Source organism: Plasmodium knowlesi (genome assembly GCF_000006355.2).
Source record: "Plasmodium knowlesi strain H genome assembly, chromosome: 6".
Classification (NCBI taxonomy): domain Eukaryota; phylum Apicomplexa; class Aconoidasida; order Haemosporida; family Plasmodiidae; genus Plasmodium; species Plasmodium knowlesi.
Window position 1 is genome coordinate 750041 of NC_011907.2, and position 19930 is coordinate 769970.

The 19930-nt window shown below is 41.6% G+C and overlaps 6 protein-coding genes across 6 annotated transcripts; 3 read left to right on the forward strand and 3 right to left on the reverse strand.

Moving 5' to 3' along the window:
• Nucleotides 1–2640: 2640 nt before the first annotated feature.
• Nucleotides 2641–5724, forward strand: PKNH_0616900 (mRNA-decapping enzyme subunit 1, putative; the record flags this gene model as incomplete). Its single annotated transcript, XM_002261804.1, has 1 exon — nt 2641–5724. One exon carries the CDS (start codon nt 2641–2643, stop codon nt 5722–5724), a length of 3084 nt encoding a protein of 1027 aa, XP_002261840.1.
• A 1491-nt stretch (nt 5725–7215) lies between these two features.
• On the reverse strand, nt 7216–8252 carry PKNH_0617000 (conserved Plasmodium protein, unknown function; the record flags this gene model as incomplete). Its single annotated transcript, XM_002261805.1, has 5 exons — nt 7216–7294; nt 7408–7515; nt 7717–7775; nt 7924–7980; nt 8118–8252. 5 exons carry the CDS (start codon nt 8250–8252, stop codon nt 7216–7218), a joined length of 438 nt encoding a protein of 145 aa, XP_002261841.1.
• Nucleotides 8253–9123: 871 nt separating this feature from the next.
• PKNH_0617100 (conserved protein, unknown function) lies at nt 9124–11463 on the forward strand (the record flags this gene model as incomplete). The annotated part of the gene is made up of 1 exon (XM_002261806.1): nt 9124–11463. The coding sequence occupies one exon, from the start codon at nt 9124–9126 to the stop codon at nt 11461–11463; it is 2340 nt and encodes a 779-aa protein (XP_002261842.1).
• A 263-nt stretch (nt 11464–11726) lies between these two features.
• Nucleotides 11727–14096, reverse strand: PKNH_0617200 (phosphatidylinositol N-acetylglucosaminyltransferase subunit A, putative; the record flags this gene model as incomplete). The annotated part of the gene is made up of 7 exons (XM_002261807.2): nt 11727–11778; nt 12023–12092; nt 12213–12300; nt 12442–12483; nt 12642–13391; nt 13569–13765; nt 13925–14096. 7 exons carry the CDS (start codon nt 14094–14096, stop codon nt 11727–11729), a joined length of 1371 nt encoding a protein of 456 aa, XP_002261843.2.
• Nucleotides 14097–15689: 1593 nt separating this feature from the next.
• On the reverse strand, nt 15690–16941 carry PKNH_0617300 (DER1-like protein, putative; the record flags this gene model as incomplete). Its single annotated transcript, XM_002261808.1, has 3 exons — nt 15690–15892; nt 16122–16349; nt 16584–16941. 3 exons carry the CDS (start codon nt 16939–16941, stop codon nt 15690–15692), a joined length of 789 nt encoding a protein of 262 aa, XP_002261844.1.
• Nucleotides 16942–18781: 1840 nt separating this feature from the next.
• PKNH_0617400 (conserved protein, unknown function) lies at nt 18782–19816 on the forward strand (the record flags this gene model as incomplete). Its single annotated transcript, XM_002261809.1, has 1 exon — nt 18782–19816. The coding sequence occupies one exon, from the start codon at nt 18782–18784 to the stop codon at nt 19814–19816; it is 1035 nt and encodes a 344-aa protein (XP_002261845.1).
• Nucleotides 19817–19930: the final 114 nt, after the last annotated feature.

Sequence of the window (19930 nt, forward strand, 5' to 3'; positions counted from 1 at the left end):
TATGTATAGGCCAGGGAAGAGTCTTCCTTGACATTCCCCCGTGAGGTAGGAGCGGGCTGTGCTTCACACAGGAGAGGGGAACCACGTGGTGGAATCATCACTGCATAAAATTTATGAAATAAACCCAATATCACAGGAACTTAGCAAATTCGTGAAGCCATCCTCTTATTAGCATTTATGATGAAGACCTCACTCTAAGCCCAAATCTATTGCCACCCTCTGTAGCTTTTTATTGCCTGACTCATTTTCCTATACGCTTCCTGCGCATCATTACGTTCAATTCCCCCTTAGCACTTCTTTCTCTCATTTTGTGCATCACTTGGGGGAAGACTACGCTCGGGCATGTAAAGCCATAAGTGCGAAGTGTGTAACCATGTTTTTTTTTTTTTTTCTTTTTTTCCACTTCATATGGTTATATTAAAGCTACAGATGAACCGACTGCACGTTGGAAGCAAAAAAAAAGGGAAAAAATAGGTGATAAGGAACAGAGTGGGAAAAAAATACCAGTGTGCGAACTTTAGGGATATGAAAAAATGGTTAAGTTGTTATATATTCATATGCGCCATCGAGTGAGCGAACGAGCATAGGTGACACGTCGGTTAGCTAGATATACATGTGTATAGGCCGCCCTCCGGTAGCTACAAAAAAGGCATTCTTTTTTCTTCTTCTTCTTCCCGTTAAGGGGAACACCTCCATGCCAGCTTACATTATGCAGAGGAATGCATGCATACCGTTTGCTTGCATACAATTGTGTGTGTTCATTATCCACGTGCATAGGCACATAGGAGAATACATGTTAGTGTCATTGTATTGGATATGTAAACTTCTCGCCATTGGGATGGTCGCATCGATTGAGAGTCATTTATTATTTTTTTCTTTTGGCGTTCCACTTAAGCGCTCTTCCTCCCGTGTTTGCTTTTATCCCTTTTTCTTTTTTTCGTTTTTCATTTTGGGGGGGTTACCTTCTTCTACGCAACGTACACCACGCGTCCCGTTTCAATTTCGCGTTTTTTCCATTTCCAAAGGTGACAGGTATGCATACAATAATACAAGTGCGTACATATGACACAATTTTTTTTTTTCCCCCTTCCACCGTTAAATTCTTTTTTTTTTTTTTTTTTTTTTTTTTTTTGCCAGTTTTCTTTCCCCTTTTGTTGAATTGAAGGTCTACTCAATGGTACAAACGAATTAGTTTTGCAGAATTGTTATTACGGTATCATTTGAGCAATATGCGGAGTTCTCATTTAAGGACGAAATAAATGCTACTTTGTATGTAAATCCTCATTTACGCTTTTTAGCGTTTTAGCGTTTTCGTGTTTGAGTGTTTGCGTGTTTTGAGTGTTTGAGTGTTTGCGCGTTTGTGCGTTTGTGCGTTTGTGCGTTTGTGCGCTTATGGATGAATCAATCATGTGTTTCTTTTTTCGCGCTTCCACTACTTTATTCTTTTACTTTATCACTTTTTTTATTATCATTTTTCTGCTCTTTATTATTCCCTTTGATGCAATTTAAATAGACCCTCGACAATAACCCATTCGAATTTTTTTCCCCTCTTCTTTTTTTCTTTTTCCATTTCGCCTTTTCATTCCTCTTTTTACTTTGCCTTTTCATTTTCCATTTCCTTTTTTTTTTGTAATTTTTATTTTTTTTTTTTCACTACATTCGAGTTTAATTAATTCATTAAGGAGCTTATTCGCCCTTCTTTTCCCCTCAGGAGCATATATGCATAAGCATTATGTTCGTATGAGCGCACGAGAACGAATGAAGGCGCCTTTGTTCGTATCAGCATACGTACGTTTGAGCGTATGGGCATACACTTATCGTGATAAGTAAATTATATGTACGATATGCATTATATGGCATATGTAATTATACCCTGCGGATTTCCCCCTTTTTCTTTTTTTTTTCCTTTTTTTTTTTTTTTTTTTTAACCTTACGCTACACAGCATTTAATGTAAGCGCTCCTTCTGATGCGCCCCTTTCCATTTCACCGCGTTGCCATGTATAGCTGCGTTGCTTTTGCAATATCATTTTGGGGAATTATTTTATTTTTTTTTTTCTTATAACACCCATCTTTCATTCCCAATCAAGTAATTAAAGCCCGTGAGTGTATCTTCTGTAGATAGTTGCACTCACGCTGTTGTGTATGCGTATGCAGGAATGTTTTAAGCGTCCCCATGCGTGTACATATATATGAACTCGTATGGTAATCTGTCGTGCGGGGAGAAAATCTGAACGCCTTGCCGTTTGTATTCATTTGTGCATTGTGTACACCCCGTTTTATCTCCTTTAACTCCTTTTCACCCCTTTTTTTACTCCTCTTTCACTCCTTTTTTTTTTTTTTTTCTTTTATTTGTTATCACCCTTTTAATTTGAAAGTGTGTGTGAAGTTGTAAGTGCTCCTCCCCGCGCTGGAGCATCGTGTATATGTACCTGTTGGCGTGTGTGCACCTACGGAGTAGCGTACACAGTATCGTCTACTTGTACGAGGAGGCCAACACACCCGCGTAATAACTCCCCCGCGTGTGAGCAGATAGGCACAAATACGTGTCTGATTGCAGAGCTTACCCTCCTTTGTATCTAGGTTGACGTACTTATATTCGTTCCAGCCTGTGTACGCCCTTAAATTGCCATCTACGCAAAATGAAAAAAAAAAATATCGCGGCGACCACTAGTTACGGCAAGGTGAAAAGCCGTGTGAACCGTTATGATATGAACGGTTCCTACAATTTTACTGAATCCAAGAATGGTGGAAAGGTGCCAGGAGGAAGTACTCCGGGGGATGGAAAAAAGAGTCGGGCAGAGGCGCCCCCCGCCGGTAAAGCCGCCAATAATGCAACGAATAGCACCGCTGTGAGTAGCCTGCAGAATAGCACTCAAAACACTGGCGGAGGAAACCCCCACCATGTACAAGCAACAAAATATGTCAAGAACGCTTATCCGTATGATTACAACGCTTACGGTCCCAAGAAAGTTGGAGAGTACAAGGAGAAAATGAGGGGTCCCATGGAGAGTGTGGGTCACGGAGGCGACAGTGGTGCACAGGGTGAGGGCAGGAGTAGTCAGGCGGTCACGAACAACGCGGGTGGGAACAAAGGGAATGGGGATAATGCCATTGGGATGAATCCTAGTGGAGGAAATTTGAATCACGCAAATGGGGGTAGAAGCCAAAATACAGGACGGAAAGGAAACAAAGAGGAAAGACTGAACGAAGAAGTCAGTCTGTTGAGAGAAAAAATATGTTTTAAAATGCTCAAAAGCATAGATATATATATCACAGAAATTATTATGAAGTCTTCATTTGTGACTGTGTACAAAATGAAGGAAGATGAACTAAAATGGGTTCGAGCGGATATTGAAGGTTTCCTTTACATCGTTAGGAGATCTATAAAGCCAACGTATCGACTTATAATTACAAACAAAAAAAACGAAAACCATTTAGTACAGGATATCCATGGACGTATAAACTTGTCCACAGATCAGAATTATATTTTTTATCGAGTACATAATGAAGAAAGTAACTTGAAAAGTACCTACAGTTTGTGGTTTTATAGCACCGAGGAAAAGGAGAAGATATATAGTATGTTGAAAGAGTTAGTGGACAAGGGGGAGAGTGCTCCATCCGTCAGTGGGACCGCTAATCTGGGAAATCCCGACATTAGTGGCCTTGCGAATGGCTCCAATGTCGGCTATGTACACAGTAAAAATATTAACTTTATACTGTCCAAGGGTGAAAGTGGTGTGAACGAGGGAGCTGCCATTGCAGGAATCTCTACAGGAGGAGGAGGAGGAATTGTCGGGGCAAAGCCGAATGATTCTTCGTCCAAGAATATGCTAATGAATGGACATGAAGAGGAACTTATTAAAGGAGGGGCGAACCACGTAGGGATGGTCGGTGGTGGGGATAACAGTGTGCAGAGAAAGGCAAATGGTAAGAACCTCATCCCATTGATGGCACCAGACAGTGGTAGGGATAACGATTGTGAGAAGAATTTTGAACTGATGGGAAATAATAAGCTAGAGAACTTATATGGAAAGATGAACATACCCTTGGGCGATGGTGGGCATGTACCCCCAGGAGCTGCCAACGCCATTTATGGGAATTATTTGAAGCACTTATATAAGTCTAGTGGGGGTGGAAGCGGAGGCATGAATGGGATGGAGGCCATTGGACAGAAAAGCAAAATGAAAGATGCACCTGGTGAGGAAGGTCTGGGAGGATGCGATTCGAACATGAAAGGAATGGCGCAACAAAACCATATCGATTTTAATGACAAGGTTGGAAGGAAATTGCTGTACCTCATTAAGGGTCTGCCCATGGATGGTGAGAAGGGAGGCGAAAAGGGAAGCGATAATTTGAAAAAGTTACCAGGGCAGGATTTTTACGAGGGTAGGAAGAGCGAAGATATGCCAAGGGGTAGTGGAGGTGGAACGAACAACTCTGTTGTGGATATTAGGGGAGTAGGTGTTGGTGCCAACAACACAGGTGGTAGTGGTGTTGGAGGTGGTGCCGGCTACCCGAATGACAAGGGCAGCGCTATTTCCGGAGGAGAAGCCATCATGAACCTATTGGGGTTGAGCAAGAACGGCGAAGTGAAGGAGGATGAGGTGGAGGATAAGAAGAAGAAAAAGAAGAAGAAGGGCGGAAATGGGGAAGTCGCCATGGGTGGGGGTGCAAATGCTAGTGCTAATGCTAATATTAGCGCCGTTCCTAGCGGTGATAGCGCAGGAATGAATCACATTAATAACGCCCTTGGCGTTAAAGAGTTCGAGGCGAATATGCAAAAGAGGGGGCTGCAGCTTAGGGAAATGCAGATGAGGGAGTTGCAGTTTAGGGAAATGCAACTGAGGGAAATGCAGCTCAGGGGGATGCAGATGAATGGGATGGTCATGAATGGAGTGCCAATGAATGGAATGGCAATGAGTCACCCACAAGGGAATGATCTACAGATGCTTCCCCTCCCCGCGGAGGAGATAAACGGAAAGGCCATGAAGAAGTACGGAAAGGGAAGATCAGATTGTAGTGAAGAACCCGTAGGCAACAAGCACCCACTGGAGAAAAACTACCTGGAGAGACCATCATTTCAGAACAACTCTATCGAAAGTCTACACAGTAAGGAAGTCGAAGTGAGTAATGGAAGCATGGACGATGAGAAAAATATGACCAACGCTTTGCTCGATATTATTAAGCAAAAGGCAGACAGAGAAAATCAGATCATGGGGGTTGACGGTGTAAAATATCACGGGGGTCATGATAGCATTAGCGAGTTCAACACAGATTCGTATGACATGATGTTGAAGATGCAGGGCGGGGGTGGAAGTGGAGAAAGGAGGGAGAAGAGTGGCCATCGAGTGAGCAATCGGATGGGTAGTCATGTAAGCGGTCACGTCGGTAGCAATTTTAACACCCAACTGAGCAGTCATATGGAAAGCCATCTTGGAAGTCACCTTGGAAGCCACATCGATAACCGAAGCCACAATGGCCCATTTGATGAGGGCGAAATGCCAAGGATGAATAACCACCCTGGATACAGCCCCCACGATAAGCAGCTGCTCAAGTATGAAGATGAGAGGACGGACAGTTACAGTGGCATGGAGGACTACAAAAACGGGAGCATCCTTCTGAATAGGAACACCATTCATAACGTCATAAAGGAGACTTTACAGTCGGATGAGTTTGTTAATTTGTTGTGGAAGAAGTTGGTAATGAGCAAAAATATTATGTAATTTTTTTTTTTTTTTTTTTTTTTTTTTTTTTTTTTTTTTTTTTTTACAACGCACAAATGGTAGCTCGCCCTGTCCAAGTGTCCAGGCGTGTTGCACACGTGCGTATCTGTGTTGATCCTTTGAATTATTTTACCCCCCGTAGGACACTCAAATTAAGTTATTCAAACCATGTTATTGTATTTTCCTCCTCTTCATTTTAATCCAATTTATTACCCCTTTTTTTTTTTTTTTTTTTTATTTCGTTGTGTACCATTTTTTTTTCACTTTATTCCCCTTTTTAATTACTATTCCGCGGATCACTTTTTTTTTTTTTTCATCAAACGGTGGGTTTATGCCAGTGGGATATACATAGGAAAAGGTGTATGTCCACTAACATCCACCCCCGGTGTTCTTCACATGGCCCATGCTTGCACACATGTGTACACGCGTAGTTCACCAAAATGCCCACTTCCCTTTTTAAGTAAACATGGAGGGTTCATTTGCGCACATCACGATGTGCTGCCCAACCATCATGTTCAGCCCCTGCGTTTTAACACGACCTTAATTTTTGCGTTTTATTTTATTTTTTTTTTTTCATTTATTTATTTATTTTTTTTTTTGCGATGTATTAGCCCTTGAACAACACACAAGCGAATGAACACCCTCGCCATGCCGCAGATTGTTTCTTTTTGTTTCACCCATTTTTCAGTTTGAATCGTCACCATGTGTGAATTACCCAATTTGAATTTGATCCCTGCGAAAAGGATAAAATATGAGTCAAGTGGGCAAGGTGTGTCCCACAAGCGGAATGTAGAATTTTGCAACTTAAAGATTCCCTCTTTTTTTTTAATCTTAAATCTGTTTATGTAAGTCAGGCCCCTTTTGGGGGGGGGACGGGACGATAAAAGGTAGTGATAAGGTATCTTCTCTTCCTGTACGTTAGGATCCTTCACCTGGTTGTATATGCTATGTTTTTTCTGTTGTACTCACGTACAATCATGGTAAGTCATATAATTTTATTGTGCGATCATTTTGTTGATTTTTTTTTTTTTTTTTCTTTTTTTGCACAAAGAGGGGTGCAGAAGTTGGAAGAAATGAAATGAGGTAAGAAAATTTCCTAGTGCCCACTGTCGAACGGATGGCGACGCGCCTCTATTGAGGTGAATCCCTCATATGCCGACAGTAGAACATATGAAGGTATATTTTGCAACGAGGGAGGGATGAATGTATATTGTCCATTGCCTTTTTTTCTAGGCTGACTTGTGCAGACATAATTCTATTCACAAATGGTGATACCTCCAGCATGAACAAATGTGTACGGAGCTTGTTTGTATTCTTACGTAAATTACACCTATTCGGTTACTATGGGATGGAGTGTCCCTCACTTTTTTTTATTTTAAAAATATTTCCTCCTTTTTGGGGAGGCGTTGTCTTAGTGTAGCGGACGGACGGTCTGGTTTCCTCTCAGGCATACGAAAAAAGTGACCTGTTAATCCGTCACTTAGGGTCTGGTTAGCGTTCTTTTGCATGTTTCTTCTCTTTCTTCTCCTTCTCTTGCTCTGCCTCTTCCCTTTCGTCCTCTTCTACCGAGCTGCGTCATTCAAATGGTGCAAATACGTTGGCGCATGAGAATACGGGACACATATATTACAGAAGTTTTTTTTTTTTTTTTTTTTTTTTTTTTTTTTTTTTTTTTCTACGTACAAATCGCTTGGGGGATCAACATAGCATCTTCTGCAGGTCTCCTTGTCAAGAATGCTGTGTAAATTTATCCTGGTGCTCCTCCTCGTCCAGTTCGTTTGGGGGGTAATGCTTGGATTGAACGTGCAAGAGGCATACAGGTACATTTACTCCAAGAACACATGTGGGTATGTACTTTTCTTTTTTTTTGTGGCCTTTTCACTCAGGCACATTGTAACTACCAAACGTTTTAACAGACGGAAGAACTCCATTGAGTGTGTAATAAAAAATGGTTGATGAACGGGGGGGGTGGGAAGAAAAATAAAAATTTACCTTTCCAGTTTTGCCTTATCGCTGTGTTCTTCGATCTGTTCATCCTCCGGTTTGTACTTCTAATAAAGGGGAAGGTGAAAGGAGAGGACGAGAGAAGGCTAGGAAGAATCTTGATCGATGACTCAACGGTTTGCTCTTCACATGATGAACACATTGAGGGGGAAAAAGAAGAAAAAAAAAAAAAAAAAAAAAAAAAAAAAACTCTACCTCATTTAGCTGCGTCTTCTTCACCCATCTTTCGAATAAACCCGTTTGGTCTTTTTGCTGAATGGAGTGTAGTTCGGGCATGCATGAACAGGAGCACGGAGGCATACATTGTTCGAACAACTTGCGCAGACAGTAGTTCAGACTCTCGTTCATCCACTCGTACAGCGCAGAAGAATTGGAAGCACTCCTCACACCTTGACCCACGTCGTCACGTATTTTTTATTTCCCCTTTTGGCGAACTTAAATTTGTTCTTCGTTCGGCTTTCGGAGAAGTGCAGGGCCCACGCCTGGCGTTTCAGTTCGATATCTTCATGCACGAAGTCATTCATTTGGGCGGTGGTCAGGCGTGTTGGTTAGGGGTGTTGGTCAGAGTTTCGTATTTTTCCTTTTCGTATTTCCCCTTGCATGCGTCGAATGGGGGTTAAAAGAATTTCGGATGCAACATATATGAGTGGCGCAAAATTTGTCAAGGTGTAGAATTGTGCTTATTCCACGTCTACACCTTAAACATGACCCATTTTGTAAGAACAAGGAATATTGGTAAAGTGTCTCAGCATTTTAAAAGCATAATTTTTTTTTTTTTTTTTTTTTTTTTTTTTTGGTGAAGTGCTCAATGTGTTGATATACGAGATACACACGAAAGAAGGGGTACCACAAAAGGTCGGAGGATCCTTCGAAATGGGAAAAACGACGTTGTGGCAATTTGCGCCAGGGGAGTGCACTGCCAGGTGCCTGCTCCTTTTTCGGAGCTGTGAATTTGTGCCCATCACTTGTGCAGGAAAATGTATGAAATAGGGTTATGCGATTTAATCGGTCATATGATCAACACTATTGATTTTGCAATTTTTTTGTGCACCTTTACCCTCATTTTGAGAAACCCGTTTGGCAATTCAGCTGGCATTTTCTTTTTTTTTTTTTTTTTTTTTTTTTTCCACTCATACCCATGAGGAACACACTTTATTTACCTACCACGTTCCAAAAGAATGAATTCGAAGAACCTTGGATGGATGTCAATTTGTGTGCGATCTTCAAATGTATTCTCTCCTATGGGGAGGCGATTCAGTTGGCATTTTTTTTTTTTTTTTTTTTTTTCAATTTTGTTACGCTAAGTGGATGTAGAAAAAAATTGGTTACCCCCTTTTGAGAAAGCGCGCACAATTTGATAGTAATGAATAGAAGAAATGTGAAAGCCTATCCCGCATGAAGCACTGCATAAGCGTGCGTACCGAAACCTGTACAAGCAAATATACCGTATGCGCACGGAGGAGCATACCGCCCGATGAGGCCACAGAACGGGAGAATCTGACTAACAGCCACACGATGTTGTGTCGTAACGGGAAACTGGTGAGACAAATGAACAAGCTGGGGAGGATAGTGGTGCCCCGCAAAAAGAAGAAGGGAGAATGGCACTTCTACCATTTGGAATACAGCACAAACGTCGGTCAACGATGCGTACAGGAAGAGAAGAATAGCTTTAATGAAATGTGGAAAACGGTTGTTAGGCAGGATTATATAAAAAGAATTATGAATATTTTTGGAGAGCAAAATTTCACTAGTGGAAATAACGGAGGAGGGACTGTGAGAGCCCCCTACCCTTGTTACTTCGTCTTGGGGGCGGAAGGTGTGGGAAAGAAGTTTTTCATACAAAAGGCGAAAGAAGTGTTTTTAAGAAAGCAATCCCATTGGGGGAAAGTACCAAATGGAACCCCCCCAGGAGGAGCAAACCAAAATGGGGTTTCCCACAAAGGGCAACTGCATGGAGAAGGAGAAGGAAGTAGAAGAAATATTTTTTTCGAGTACGACTTTAAAGACATAAAGGAGAGCGAATCAGTCATCCCCTTCTCCGTGAAATTGCACAAGTTGGATGAATTCCTAAGATACAAACTGATGAAAGAAGTAAAGAGCGACGTGGCAAGTGGAAAAATAAATATGAACGATATTTATAAGAATTTCATCTTGGGGGGAAGAGTAAACGATAGAGAAGATACCCTTTTTGCGAAATTTCCAGTCTTTTTCAAACACATATTAAACACTCCTCAAATGTATGATTATTTGAATGACCAAGACAGGAAAAACATCGCAAAGTGGATAAACTTGTTGGAGATGAAAAACTACAAGTATGATAATTTCCTTTCCTTTTTAAACATTCTTTTGAAAAAATTAAACGTAAAATGTTTTGTATATGAGTTGAATGAATTCAGCGCGTTTTTATATTTTTTAAAAATGTTGGCAGAGTGTGAAGAGTATCAGTACTGTATGAACAAGACGGAGGGAATACTTTCGGATTTTTCTAGTGGTCTATTCCTCTATCGTTATTTTTTGTCCTTAACTAACTTTTTAACAAGTACATATGGATACAATTTTTGTTTCGTTTTTTATAATTTGCATTGTTTCCTTTTGGGTCCTCAGCCCATGAGCAATTTCCACTTTTTTGCCAAATGGTGCGAAGAAAATGTGTACAGGCACAAGGTCCCGGTGATTTTTCACTCCATTAAGAATATAGAGATGATGAAGTTTGTGTTCGTTTTTAACAATCTGGTGGTGAGGCATGCTGGGGGGGGCACCTTCACCCCGTTCGGCAGGGTTGGACGCGGCGATAGTGTTGGTCGCGGCGGTAGCACTGGTGATGACGCAGAGAAATCACCTCGAAGAAAGGGGAACTCAATGGAGGAGAGTGACTTCCCCCCCAATTTTGACGTGACGAAGAAGGAGCTGCAGAATTATCACCTCATAAGGGAACACCTAATCGAAATAAACGACCTTTCCTACGACATGGTCAGGTGTTTAGTCATTCCTAATTATGTGAAGGATGAAAAGGTGGTGAAGTGTATTTACGACATCATAGGGGGGAATGCCCACTTAGTAAGAACAGTTTGTAAAGGATTACATGAGCTGAATAGCCAGTTTGATGAAGAAAAAATGAGGAATCAAATTGAAGTGGAAAAAAAACAAAACGTTACTTACGACATGGATGAAGAAGGCCAAATCAACGTAAGGAATAACAGCATCGAAGAAATTGTACAGCATCGAAAATTGGAGCAGCAAAAAGAATTTTTAAAAAATATACATGAGAACATTCTACACACATTTATCCTTGACTTCGAGAGGAAAGTACGCACCTTCTTTAGCCTCCCCAATGTTGAGCGGTTGAAGAGGAGTGGAAAGTCTACAGAGAATGGGGGAGAACAAAAAGTTGAAAGGGAAACACCAAAGGAAGGACTAACCTATATTCAATTCTACTTCACCATTTTTGAAGCTATCAAATATTTTTTAAAAAAAAAAAAAATTTTTTGTAAAAATATAATAAACCTGAATAACCCCGTTTTACTTGGTCTCATTGACGTGAACATCATTCACTATAATTATGAACATGGGTACCTCGAATTGACTAACCAGCTTTACGAAGTCCTGCTGATGAACTACATCGATATGAAGTACAGGCAATTTCCTCTCAAGTATAGGGCCCAGTACAATATTAACTATGTGCTTAACTATAAGATAATTCAGCACGAGTTTAACTTGCTGGAGTCCCAGGCGTAGTTGTTCCGATCTGCATGAAGTGTGAGAGAATGGAAAAGTGAACATCATCATCTGAATTTGAAAAGTTTGTTTAGACCCTTCCCTGTGTGTGTTGTAGTAGTGCCTCATTTTTATTTATTTTTTTTTTTTTGTTTCATTCGGAGGCATACTGTTCCACCACGCAGACACATACAAGGCAGGGGGGGAGTTGCGAATGGGAGTTCTGCGCAGTTCCACAGTTACCTCTCGGCAGATCGCCAATTTCCGTTTTGCCACTGTGGCGGCTAATCCTCTTCAATGAAGTGGGGAAAGCTGATGGCCTCCTCGATGCCCTCCCTGATGTGGAAGGAAAAATGTGGAGGGGCATTTTGTTATAAAGGCGAAGTTGGCAATAAGTTCATCACTCGTGTGCACAACACAATGAGTGTGTACCAAATCCACGGGAACTACGTGAGAGAATATATTTGTGTATATATGTGTGGTTGTGAAGGGCTATATCCTTATGAGCACTTTTACATGCTTATCCTTATGTGCCCTTGATGTACACCCTGGTTGGGGATACCCAAGGTGGGTGTCTTACCTCGGCTTGAGCCACTCCAGAAACCAGCAGCTTATGTAGCTTAACATGATTATGAAAATGTACACCTTACCTTGAAAAAAAGTGGAGACGAATGAAGCATAGCGTATATATCATTCCATTTGGGGGGGGGTTACTTAGAGGAGGTATGTCCTCTCTTCTCTGGACACCCCATCACCCCTCAGGTGCTTACTAAAAACGGTGTTTATGTCGTATATCTTCTTGATCCTACTGAGAATGGTCTGGTTCGCGTAGGAAAGCACGTCCATGTAAACTTTTTCCTGCGATGTGTAGGGAGGATGGAAGGAAGTAAAATTTCTCCTTTGGTATATGCTGGGCGTAATTTACTACAAGAGCGGGGACATGCAAAAATGTGGTGGCCCTACTTCCAAGTGATGGAGCACACACACATGCATTCGTACCGTCTTCTCGGCGACCTTTTCCCACGAGTACATTTTGGTCAGCTGCAAAAGGGGGGCGTTGTTTTTTTGGGGGGGGGTATATATATTTTTTCTTTTTTTCAGGGGTTATGTGTACGTCTGACTTTTTTTTTTTTTTTTTTTTTTTTTCTTTTCTTGCGCTGGGATATTATTGCACGCATGGAGTGGCGCCAGTAGAGTACCCGTTCATGGAAGGACTGAGGGTCGACTTTATTTAGCCTCTTTAGGGCACTGTCAACCGCTGCGCACAAATCGATGTGATTGGGTTTGGCTAAAATCATCATGTCATGTGGCAACACCTCGGAAATACCTCCGACGTCAGTCGAAATGACCAGCAGTCCACAGCTAGCCGCTTCGATAATGGCTATACAAAAGGCTTCCGTGAGAGAAGCATTTAAAAATATATGTCCCCTTTGCAAAATATTTTTTACATTTTCTTGTTTCACTTTTCCTAAAAGAACAACTGAATTGTGGAGGTGATTTCTTTCCCTCATTTCTTCAAGGAGAATTCTCTTGGGCCCATCTCCACCAATTATAAAGTTGATAAAAGGGTACTTGTGGCACACGGGAGGAATCACTTTGGCAATCAGATCCACTCCCTTTCTGTACGTTAGTCGGCTAATCATGACAATATTTATTGTTGGCAATTTGGGTCGTTTGCTTATGCACGGAACGAATTTTGTCGTGTCCAATGCATTACCTATGACAGATGTTTTGTACGGATTTATTTCCGTTCTTAGGACCAGATTTTCCCGATTCGTATGAGAAACACATATGGAATGGTCCACATCGTTTATGCAATACTTGAGGAGTTTGTTGACGTGGATGCACCCCTTGTCTGAAAAGCTGTAGAGCGAGTGGTCCGTGTAGATGGTTTTTAGGCCAAGGGATTTTGCGTGCAGGATGAACTGGTGCGCCAGGGCGGACGTCGCCTGGGAGGCGGCAGAGGGGGGGGGGAAGCACACACAAAATGTATACATGTATGTAAGTATGTACATATGTATATATATGTATATGTATGTGTGTATGCGCGCTTATTTTGGGGGGGTGCGGAGATATGCCTGACTGTCGTGATTTGAGTGACTAGGCCAACGTCGCAGGTGACGAACCTGGTGTCCGTGGACTATGTCGACCTTCTCCCTGATCAAAATGTTCCTGCACAAGGGAAGTGTCCCCACTATATTAGGGAAGGTCACCACATCCATGTATGTTTCGAAAGGAAGGTAGTATACCTTAATACCATTCCCCATCCACCTCACTCCGTGTCGGTTGTTGTAGCAGTGGGTCACTACAATTACTTTGAAGCCTATCAAGAGGGAGGAAGGTGGAAGCATATTATTAATTCGTTGTGTGTATGTGTCTCTGTAATTGCTACCTCTGAGGAAGGATCACCCCTGTGTCGTCGGCAGTGCTCTGACGCATATGGAATGGAGGTGATCTACAAAATTCCTCATGAAGAGGTTACCTTTCTTTATTAACTGTTTGGATAATTCAAAGATGTGTGTTTCTATTCCTCCCAAATTTGGATAGAAAAAATCGCTCACCATGCAGATGCAGCATTTTCTCTCCCTCCGGTAGACGAGGTCTCTTATCCGTTCCGCTGTTCCCTCAGGTCGTTCCGTCTTTAAAGCCTCCATCATTTATGCGTGTAACGTTTGATGGGTAGCAATCACTGGAAAGGGTAATCCGGGGGGCCACTGACAATGTTGGCGGTGAAGGCGGCCCAGTTTTGCGTATTGTCCATCTCACCGGGGAGACAGTTCTGTCGGCGAAATTCACATGCATATGCCGTGGCAGCACTTAATGCACTAAACCTGGACAGGAACACTTTTGTGTGTAAACCTGGCGAACGTTTCCTTTCGCCCAGATCAAAGGCAGTTTCCGCTTAAGGGGTGGGGCTCCCACTAACAAGTGGGGGACATACTACCAGGCGAACTGCCCATGCGGAGTAAAGGCCAACACTGTCGGGTATTCAATTGAACATGTGAATTGCCTCTTAGAAAGCGTTTCAAGAGACCGTTTTATATTTACCCTTCTGCTACGTAGATAAATCTCCAAAGGGGTGTTGGCTAACGAGGTTACATTGAGAGGGGTCACCGATCTACTCCGATGGTGTGCGTGTAGGAAAAAAAAAAAACAAAAGGCATCTCCTTGCTCCCCCGAAATTTAAAAACGTAAAATAATTTTCCCAAAATGGCTTCATTAAAGGGTTCGCCTTAGAAGGGTATAAAACGTTCCATAGTGGTCATACGCACCACGCAAAAAGATTGCACATAAAAAATTTTTCCAACGGGGACGTTTTTCCAAAAAAAGGAAATGATCAACTCTTTTCTCATTTGTGTAAAACCCAACAATGTGTAGAAGATCGGTTTCTCCTTTGCTTATATCGTCTTAGATGAAGAAAAAAAAAAATCCTCACAAAAGGTGCAACACTGGGGAAGCAAATGCCTCTCCACATGTTTCCAAGCTGCACAAATCTTCACCAACCGTGGGGCTTAACCAAATCGTACCTCATTTTAGCGAATAAGATTTAAAAAAAAAAAATGTGTACAGATAAATTCACAGTTTTTCCTTAGAATTACGTTAAACAAATGGCTTAAAAAAAGTAGCAAAGTGAAATGCAGCAAAATCGCAGTTATGGTACAATAAAAGATTGAGCTATTCTTTTCAAGAAAATGAAATGAAAAAAAAAAAAAAAAAAGGGCATATGGGCTGTAAGACCCGCTAGAAGAACAATATAGCAGTGATAAGGGCAATATTACGAAAGCTCCGGGCGCTAGGGCTCCGGGCGAAGTGCACACGTGACACAACTGTAATTGGTACACATAAATACAACGTAAAACACAAGGGCGCCTGTAGGCAGTTTAAAAAAAAAAATTATCAACACGAAAATCATAATTAGCATAATGAGCAGATTGCACTAAGTGCACTGGTCCTTTTAAATTACACAGAAAACAATATTAAAAGGGGGTGAAAAAATATATATGTAAACATATATGTACTAGTTCTGGTCTGTACGGGCTGACACCCCTGTAAGCACACACATACCCGCGCATAACGGTATGTTTCACTCCAGATTCTTCACTTCCCCGGGAAGTAGGTTAATAAGGGGGAGAGCATCAACCCCAGGATGGAACCCTCTTCCCATACATACAGAAGGAAAAATGCGCACAGGGCACTATCCAAATTATGCATGCGAGACAGTTCCAACATATATGAATACACCAAGGTCAACTGTCACCCAATCTGACTCCCCGTCCAATGAAGACTCTCCTAGTGGGCCCTGAACTTTCAGGCGTTCTGGAGTCGCTCACCGGTCTGTACCCGTACCTCGAAAAGTTTCCCCTTATTCCCTGATTTAGGCGAAACTCCCTGAGCTTCATCATGATTTTATCGAAAATCTTGGGCGTCTTTTCGAGCAAATTTGGTCCTCCTGTGCAGTTGAGGGGTGGGTGGGAGGGAACGTGAAGAAATATTACATGGACAGAAATGCGCAACCACTTTGAGAAATACTTAAAACCATGTGGCGAGGAAGTCGCGGCCGTTTCATAAAAATGATGACTATCTGCCTGAACAGGTCATAACATATGTGCTCCCCGGGAGGGCCTTTCCACGTACAGCATATATGCATGCACTTTTATGCGTAGAATTATGTGGCGTACCTTCCCTCGGAAGAAGCTCCCTAAAAAAGTAGTAGATATGACCGGACATGAGACCCATAATGTCCACCCAGAGGGATTGTCCCATGATAAGGTGAAGGAAAATAAGTGCGAAGGGTAACTGGTAGCCTTTCACCGTGAAGAAGTAAATGGACACTTGACTCCACGCCTCCCTCCTGGACCAGTAGTAAATGATGGCAAACAGAAGGGAGTTTCCCAAGAAGGGGTAGCCTACAGGGTGGGGAAAAAGAGTGAATTGAAGCAGAGAAAAATAAGACACGCGGAACAGGGCAAAATGAACACCTGCACAGATTTAGCTTCATCCTCCCCGAAGAAGCTCACGGGGGTAAAATGGGCCTCGACGGGAAGACACAACGGGAAAGTATAGACCGCGGAACGGGTTAATATTCCACACATGTGTTTCCCCTCTGTTGTCTCTTCACACTCTTCATGGTCATGTCTTACCTCTGGGCCAATAGAACAAAATGCTTATGAGCGATAAGGAGGTGCACTGAATGGTGATGAAGTACAAGTATGACCCTGGGCTGGAAAACACTGCGTTCTTCTCGAGGGAGGAAGAAAACTGGGCCAATAAAGACATAAAAAAAACCCAAGAAAGCGAAAATTTCCCCACGTACATAAAGTTAAAAAATATTCTCCACAGTTGGTAATTATTATATATCAAATTCCAATCCAGTAAAAGGTACACAACATTTAGGAGGTTGCATGTTATGAGAAGGGTCACTAAAAAAATTAGGGTTATTAAATACTTGGTTACATTTGGTAAGTTTCCATACCAAACCTCCGGCCCTGAAATATCCATCTTCTTTTGTATGTCTCATGTAATGCGTCGTTAAGTTTGTGGGGGGGGAGAGCGTCGTCGCGCACCTTGATATGCCGCGTACCTCTACTTTCGCGGTGTCGCCTTGGGGTTCTCCACTAGTGAGTACCCAAGCACATAGTACTAACTACACCCTCAACAATGTGTAACAGGCTCTGCCAGACGGACAACAATGAGCTGAAAACGAAAAGGGAGCAGCGACTCAGCACTGGTATATCTCACATGTTATGTGTGTGTACACACATGTGAGCCTTGGATAAAAAAGGGGAGGTGTGAATTCGGCTACAAGCGACACGGGTTATCTGTGTGGGAAAGGAAAGAAGATGAAGAACGAATCATTAGTCAAATAAACCCGTTCAAAATGTACATATGGCATGTATAAGCATGTACATTTATACATATGTATGTGCCCTTTCATATATATACACGCGGTGCCTCTCTGCTCTTACCTTTTAACATTCCAAAGTAGGTCACATGGCGTACGCGAAAAACGCATTCTTCGATTTGTTCATTTTTCATTTTTTCCATTCAAGTGAGATAACAGTTCTGCTTATTCTCACGAATTGCGGCAATTTTCATTCCCCGGAAAAAAAAAAAAAAAAAAAAAAAAAAAATTAAACAGTATGCCTCATGTACCATCGCATCATATTGACACAAAAGTGAAATGACTCTACTGTTGATTTTGTGCTTGATCATTTATGTATATATAATCCTGTGCATTTGTGCACCCTTTTGATGATAATTGCATTTTTCGCCTTTCCCGTTGGGTTCCTCTCCACTGTTTTTTTTTTTTTCCTTTTCTTTTTTTACATCACATTTCCCAGTGCTGTGTTCAGTGGTCACCGCTATTCGCCTGCACCATTCCTGTGGGTTATTTTTGACTGGATAGGTCATCATTTGGACCCTTTTTTTAAACCACTATCAACTTGGCTTTTTTTTTTTTTTTTTTTTTTTTTTTTTGTGAGCTTCCTTCTTTACCCCCACCCATTATTTTGCAGAACGTATGTCATTTTTCATTGTGTGGTTCTGCCATTTTAGTCCTTATGCGCCACTTTTACATGTTCAACACGGTTGGGGGAAAAAGAAAAAGAAAAAAGGGCACATTGTGGATGGCACTTAACATATAATATATTGGGATAGGGGTAACACTACTTATGTCCGTGCTGACGCTGTACATAACTATTTTCAGATCTGCCCTTTTGGACAATTTTTCATGCTTTCGCATACTATTATATAGGCAAGTAGGGCTGAACATGTCAACAGAAGTGGGAAGAGGTTCTACTCGTCTACATTGCTTATGGTAAAAGTGGAACACTTCACATTGAAGATTCCCAAAATAGTGGGTGTAAATGTGAAATTGAGGGAGCCAACTGCCTTTTCTGTTCTTTTTTCCCCCCCACAACGGGCAAAAAGAAGAAAAGAGGAGAGAAACTCAACCTGTGGAGCGGTGAATCTTGGTGCAAAAAAAAAACAAGAATGCCACTCTAGGGGAATGACCTACATTGTTGGGGTGTAACATTTTGAGGAAACCCCCGTACAGTAACGTTGGACACGATATGGTGGTGCGCATTGTTGGGAAAGAAAGGGAAGATAAGGGATAGGCATTATTACTTCTTGCTACATATCCTTTTACCTTCCATTACCTTTCTTTTTTTCTTATTTCCAAAGTATAAAATTGAAGGGAGAAATATTGGTTAGTTTGGCTGAGGGCCTTTTTCAGCGCGTGTAATTCTTTCCCCTTGGTGTGTGTCTAGCATCTGGGCTATTTCTGCACCGGCAGTGTCGCAGTTGCGTATTTTTTTTTTTTTTTTGCGGCTCCACCATGTTTAGCGGCAGGAGTGCAAAGGCGTTACCGTGGGGGAGAGTCCATCTCAAGTGCGCGTGCATGTGGAGGCAACTCCTGTACAGCCATTCCAGTAAAGAAAAGTTGAGTAACAAAATATACACGCAGAAGAAGATCACGAAAAGGGAAAAGCTTCTAGGTACAGTGAAACCGTTCTTAGACGAAAGTTGCGACAGCGCAGAGCCGTATGTAATAGCATACTATTTAAACAATCCTATCAATTTGGCAGCCCTGAAAAATGCATATGAAAAAGTGGGGTGCCAAGTGCTTTACAAAGAGCCCTATTTGTACGTGGAAAGTTGTGCATATTTTAACCAACAAAATAGTTCAGCCGTATTCTTTAAAAATGGGTGTATCGTTATATGGAGCATGAATAAGCAGAACAGAAATAAATTCTTCCATTTCTGCAAAAATTTTATAAACGTAAGTGAAAATAACATTGAGAATTATGATTTTGAAGAACTGCAAGTAGAAAATATAAGTAACAAAAGTTATGTTAATAATTCTGTGATTTATTTGACTTCAAATAATTACAGGACGACGGATAAGATAGCCATTTCTTTTGGCCTTTTAAGTGCCGTGAGGTTAAATAATTTGGAAAGAAAAATTGAGAAGAAATTATTTTACGAAAATGATCAAATCGAAAATTTAAAAAAAAAAATCAAGTCAAGTAATTTGGACTTCTTATCCAAACAATTATTTACCTCCAAAACTACTCTACACAATTTGCGTTATGAATTGAACATTGACCAGGACATTCTTGATGTCCCAGAAGCACTGTGGGAACTAGAGTATCAGAAGAAGCTGTTTTTAAATATCCTAAACATTTTTGATATAAAGCAGAGGGTTGATTTATTGAACCATAGACTCAGTTGGACTTTGGATTATTTAAATTCCTTTTTGGACTACGTGAACCAGAAGCACTCCTCCCGTCTCGAGCGCATTATCATCGTCATAATTGGCCTCGAGCTTGTGCTCGGCATTATGCAGATGGTTAACACGATTCGGTTGTAGGTATAATATTATATATTTGTGTGTGTGTATGTATGTATCGGTGGTTTACCTACTCCTCCCGCATGACCACATTTTGAAGCCCCACCATCTCCATACGTGGAAGTGAAACCCCGT